At 37.7% G+C, this 6419-nt stretch overlaps 1 protein-coding gene across 1 annotated transcript in view; it reads right to left on the bottom strand.

Annotated features, from left to right (window-relative positions):
* The window catches only part of WDR44 (WD repeat domain 44), a 97896-nt gene that overhangs the window by 18811 nt on the left and 72666 nt on the right, over positions 1-6419 (bottom strand). Inside the window, exon 14 of the mRNA XM_042782198.1 lies at positions 412-525. Coding sequence (XP_042638132.1) covers positions 412-525 — 114 coding nt within the window. The remainder of the gene's footprint in view (positions 1-411; positions 526-6419) is intronic.

The following is a 6419-nucleotide window of genomic DNA, read 5'->3' as shown; positions in this document are numbered from 1 at the left end:
TCAGGTTTTTCCACTAGTTGGTGCCTAATCTATTCCTGTATAGTTCCTTTCAAAGCTCAGGGTTCCAGGATTATCTTCTGTATCTCTGTCAATTGGTTTTTCTTTTCTTTGTTGAAGAGGGTCTGTGTCACTTGTCTGCCTACTCCTCCATCTTACCAGAAGTCTCAAAGATAGTTACTTTGAAAAATTACTTTGAAAAATAGACAGATCCAGAAAGAGGTCATTAAGTAATATAAACATTTATTAGCCTAACCTGATGTTTCTTTTTCACTTCATTTATAGGTAACCCCCACAATGCATATATATCAAACACTTGACAGTGTGATAATCATACAGAAAAAAAACATTTCTTTTTATTCTAAAGTCATAGTTAAACAGAATTAATATGTAATTCAAATAAGTATTTCTTACTTTAGACCATGAAAGGTCAAGGAGATCAGCAGTATGTCCTTTGTATTTGCAAAATGGCCGCTGCCGAAATGGTGCATTTTTATCATCAGGATCTTCGTCAGTTCCACTGCATACCTATTTAGGCATAAAGATAAACTTTAAAACTGAGGTGTACAACCAGCAAAACAAAGTTTCATACTCTTCCCACCTCATTTTCTGTCTCATCATTTTGTATTATGTGACTTAAATCTCAAGCCACTATACACAAACTCTCCTTTATGCTAAATTTATTACTTATCTCCTCTTTATTATCTCCTTGCCCTAAGTAGGAACATCCCTGATCACGCTATCACAACCTTTTCCCTCCCTAACAGAGCTTTCGTTCTGTGCTGTTCTGAGCATCTATTCCTTCAGGAAAGGTGGGAGCCAACACTAGGGAGTGAATCATGATTGGTCTAAACTAATCAGGATTAGCTCATTCCATTCCCCAGTGATGTTTACGCATGGGTATGTGCTATAGCATTTGCCAATTAGACATGAGGGAAAGTTTCTGAGATAAAGGGAGGAAGGAAGTAGAAGAGGAAGCTTCTAGAAAGGTTTTCTTGCTTTTAAAAAGAGACATACAAAAGGGACTGTCCCCATTTCTGTCTCTGAGCATTGTCGTCTGCATGTGACTCATAAAACTCTAGGATCCATCTTAGGATAACGAGGGGAACAAACCGAAGAGAACAAAACAACAACAGGTAAAGGACAGCAAAGCAAAAAGACCCTGGGGGAGGACTCTGTGTCTCTGATACTACTGAGCTGCTGAATTAACCATTCTTGGAAGCCCCTTATCTCCAGACTCAATTCCTCATGATTTGAGCCATTTTCAGTTGGGCTTCTATTATTTGAAGTCAAAAGCATCCTGACAGAGGTAGGCAGAAAATAATGCCATACACGTGTGTTATGCATTTAAGTTTATAACAAGCTTTTGTATTCATCATCTAAAAGAAGCCTAACAACTCTGAGGTAAGTACTAGCATTATAAAGATGAAATTAAGGGAGGAAAAAGAAGGAGGCTTAGAGAGATTAAAACAAAACAAAACATAGATCATGAAGTACCTGTACACAGCAGAACCAAAGCAGGGATACTGTCTTCTAACTTGTTTGTCCCTCAAATGTTTTAGAGGAGGCAGCATGAGCAAAAATATGAAGTGTTAGCTAAGTTGCTTAAGTAGAATACTGAGGAGGGAGGAAAAAAGTATATGGAAATACAGCAAGGACTTGGGTGGAAAAGTAGGAGCTCTGCCAAAAGGTCAGTGGTAGGAACCTTCTAGCTGCTCTGCAGAAGAAAGATGAGGCAATCTGCTCCCATAACAATTTATAGCCTTGGAGTCACAATCAACTTGATGGCATTGAGTTTGGTTTTGGTTTGAGGGTGGAAAGGTAGTGGGAGATCACAACATAAAGAGCCTTCAATTTGTGGCTTAGAAGTTCAGGTGTTCTAATGCAATGGAGAGCCAACATGGGTCTTTGCGTAAAGGAAAAATAACACCATGTGACTGGTGCTTTGGAGAAAGAGAACTCTGGTCAATAATGTAAAAAGATGGGAGAGGTAGACTGAGTAGAAAGAGGAGTCAGTGCATTTAAATAAATAAGTACGATGAAGGCCTGAACTAGGACAGTGGCCAATGAGATACATAAAAGCTATCACCGTTGTTTGCCCAGAACCTTACAATTGATATATTAAAAAAACAAAACCCAAAACAAGCACTGCTGGGAGATATAAAACTAAACAGGCTTGCCCCATTACACAAAATTCAAATTTTTGTTTAATAACCTTTCATTTCCTTTTCATTAACTTCTTAGCATATTTTCCCCACCAGTTATTCCAGGCCTCTTCTTTACTCCTTAAACATCCATTTCCTTCTCCCTGCACACTATCCTTTTTCAAAGCATTTAAATGATTTCTTTAAAATTATAAAGTAATAAATGCTCAGTGTAGCCAATTCAGAAAATTCAGAAAGCAGGAAAAAAAACTAAAATTAAAATCACCTATAATATACTAACATTTTGACTGTCTTCAATCTTTAATTTTTTAAAAAACCATTAACAGTGATCATATTGTATACACAATTCAGTATCCTCCTTTTTACGTACTGGCTGTACAATATGGATGTGCCATATTATATCATTTTCCATTTGTTGGTTATTTAGACATTTCCAGTTTTTTGCCAATATAAATACTCAATTTCATAAACATTTCAAGATGAGTTTTATCCATATTTGACTATTTCCTTATCTTTATATAAGATGTATTACAGGGTTGAAAGGTTTAAATGGGAGACTTTCATAGTGCTTTCTGTTCATTTACTTGAATAAAAGCAGGGAAGTTTATTTTTAAAAATTGAAAAAAAAATACAGAGAAGTAGAAAGAATCAAATAAAAATCATGTAAAACTATCACCTAGAAATAACTACTATTAATGATTTAGTGTATTTCCTTTAAGTCTTTATCCATAAATAAAGAGGCAGTATCTCTACAGAAGTAGATTGCTCAACCTTCCTTCCAAGGAGTGGGTGGTGGGTTTGAACCACCAGCCTCCTGGTTAGCAGTCAAATGCCTTAGGCACTACGCCACCAGAGCTCCCTTGATATTTATTCGTATTAGGAGCTCCTGTAGTGTAGTGCCTAAGGCATTTGACTGCTGACCACAAGGCTGGTGGTTCAAATCCACCAGCCACTCTTCAGAAGGAAGGTTGGGCAATCTACTTCTGTAGTAATACAGCCTCAGAAACCCAAAGAGGGGTTGCTATGAGTCGGTTCGACTAGACGGCACATAACAATGCAACAACAACACACTATATATTAGATAAGGAGCTCTGGTATTATAGTGATTCGGTCATTTGGCTGCTAACCAGGTTGGTGGTTCAATCCCACCAGCCATTCTGTGGAAGAAAGATGGAACAGTCTTCTTCCATAAAGATCTACAGCCTTAGAAATCCAATAGGGGTCACTATGAGTTGTAATCAATTTGAACGGAGTGAGGTGTTTTTTTTTGTATATATCAGATAGGAGCACCTGGGGCACAGTGGTTAAGTGCTCAGTGCTAACCTAAAGGTCAGTGGTTTGAATCCACCAGCTATTCCACAGGAGAAAGATGTGGCAATCTTCTCCTACAAAGATTTACAGCCTTGGAAACTATGGGTCGCTATGAGTTGGAATTGAGTTGATGGCAACAGGTGAGTTATGTAACAGATACTGTGTTGGCTACTTGGGCTATCAAACTAATGACACAGTAACACTTAATTGACAATCAGAGAGTATAGTATATTCTGGAAAAATACATTCTAAACAAGTGAAGTAATAAAACTCTTTAAGCACCAAAGTACTTATTTTATCTTTTTTACTGTTAAATCCTCACTATTTATAATGAATAAATTCTTACTAGTTTTAACAAGTAGCAAGATTAACAATAAAAGGGCAAAAAGTGTCCGGACTAGGATAAGTCCCAAGGGCCACTCCTAGAGTCTATTTATTCTCAGTGTAGCAGCCCGAATTATCTTTTAAAAATATAAGTCAGATTACAACATTCTTTGCTCAAAAACTCTTCACTGGCTCTCATGTTTCTCAGAGGAAAATCCCAAGTCCTTGCAATGGTCTACATGCTCTGCCATGCCCCCATCTCCACCTCTTCATTTTCTACCACTCTCTCCATATGATCACTCCCTCATCTCCTTCAGATTTTGCTCCTACTTTATTTTTTCCCCATGAAACTTATCATCTTTCAATATATTATAAAATTTACTTATTTTGCTCTCAGTATCCCTCCACTAGAATTTAAACTCCATAAAAACAGAGAAATTCATATCTTCTTTTTCATTACTATACTCCCAGCTCCTAGAATACTGTTTAATGCACAGTAAGCACTCAATAAATTTATGGACTAAATGAAGACAGTCTCAGACTTCAAGATGCCAATGGTCTAGTGGAGTATAGTGGTTAAGAACATAAGCTATAGATACAAAATAAGAGCTGGATCCTAATTTTGGTGCTATATTTATCAACTGTGTGCAACTGGTGAGTTGCTTAATATCTCTAACCTTTGTTGTCTTCATATATAAAATGGGGTTAAAGTGCCTACTATTTACAGAAAAGCAAACATGTCACTTTGAGGACTAAGGTACACCTGATCCAAGCCATGGTGTTTTCAATTGCCTCATATGTATGTGAAAGCTGGACAATGAATATTGGATATACATGGACTCCCAGAAGAACAAACAAATCAGTCTTGAAAGAAGTACAACCAGAATGTTCCTTAGAAGTGAGTACTTTGTCTCTTGTACTTTGGACATGTTATCAGGAGGGTCCAGTGCATGGAAAAGAATATCATGCTTGGTAAAGCAGAGGGTCAGTGAAAAAGAGGAAGACTCCTCAATAAAACAGACTGACAAAGTAGCTGCAACAATGGATTCAAACATAGCAATAATAGCGGAGATGGTGCAGGACCAGGCAGCGTCTTGTTCTGTTGTACATAGGGTTGCTATGAGTCAGAAGCAACTTGACAGCACCTGACAACAACATTATTTACAGAGCTGTTTGAAGTGAAGCAATAGATAAAATGCACTTAGCAAAGTACATAGCACATAGTAAGAATTCACAAAATGTTAGTTATTATAACATAAATAAATTACTAAGGTACAGTAAGTGCTTTTTAACAGAAATATAGGCAAAAATGGAGCTCTGTTAGCATAATGCCTAAGGCACTTGACTGCTAACCAGAAGGCTGGCGGTTCAAACCCACCAGCCGCTCCTCGGAAGAAAGATGGGGCAATCTACTTCCATAGTGATATTGCCTCGGAAACCCAAGGAGGGGTTGCTAGGAGTCGGATCCGACTGGATGGCACATAACAACAACAACAACATAGGCAAAATACCACAGGAAGAGAGGAAGAGCACATGAGTGTAATTATGCATTAGAATGAAGAAAGGAATGCCTCTGACAGACTTCTGAGATAAGTCTTAATTGAATTTACCAGACAAATAGGAAGAGTGTATGCTAATACCTGGAGGCAACAAAGGATCTGACATTTTTGTTGAGGCGACAATGAAGAACTGGGTCACTCAGAACACAGAGTGAGAGGGAATGGTGGGAGTTAACCATGTGAGCTGAGGTCAAGCTGATCTCTGAAAGGCTTTGAGTCAAGCTAAGGAATTTGGACTTAAGTCCACAGGAAAAAAGGGAGCCAAGAGTGCTTAAACATTAGAGTAATATGATGAGATTTGTTTTGTAGGAAAATAATTGTACTGGCAGTGTAGACAAAACACTGAAATCTGGGAGAACAGCAAGAACCAAGTAAGAAATAAAGGCTTAGATTATAGGAATGGGAATGTAAAGGAATGACAAGATTCCAAAGACGTTTCTGATATCAAATGGACAGGATTTGGTGAATGAGAAGATGCTAGAGGGAAAGAAAAGAATAAAATGTGATAATGTTTTCTAACTCAAAAGATGGTATGGCTGTTAAACAACTTAACAAAAGCACTGTCAAATGAGTAGTTTTCTTGGGATAAAGATACTTAATTCTGTTTTAGACATTATCATTGTTGATGCCTGTCTTTCCCTACGCAGAGCTCCTTGGCACGGACTGTCCATTGCATCACCGTATTCTCAGTGCCTAGCACTTTGCAGACATTTAATAATTGTCTGTTGACTGAATCAAATATAAACCCACATATATTTTTATAAAATGCTACATACATTCCACAAAAATTAACTCTCCCTTCCCTTACAATTAGCATACTTCATCCAGGTTCTAGATTCTAATGATCTACTATCATAAATTGTTTTTTAATTGTGATTCAGGTAGAAGTTTACAGAGCAAATTAACTTTTCATACAGCAGTTCACACACACGTTGTCACATGACATTGACTAAAATTTACCCCAAAGTAACAGCTCCCCTCCCTCTCCCTCCCCAAAGTTACCTCTTCCCTGTGTCCATCCTTCCAGGTACTCCTGCACCCTGAACTTTCTTCCTGTGCATAA

The sequence above is a fragment of the Orycteropus afer genome, unplaced genomic scaffold (genome assembly GCF_000298275.1).
Source record: "Orycteropus afer afer isolate SDZICR_OR568_19922 unplaced genomic scaffold, OryAfe1.0 scaffold00259, whole genome shotgun sequence".
NCBI lineage: Eukaryota > Metazoa > Chordata > Mammalia > Tubulidentata > Orycteropodidae > Orycteropus > Orycteropus afer.
This window is presented reverse-complemented; position numbering and strand designations above follow the sequence as displayed.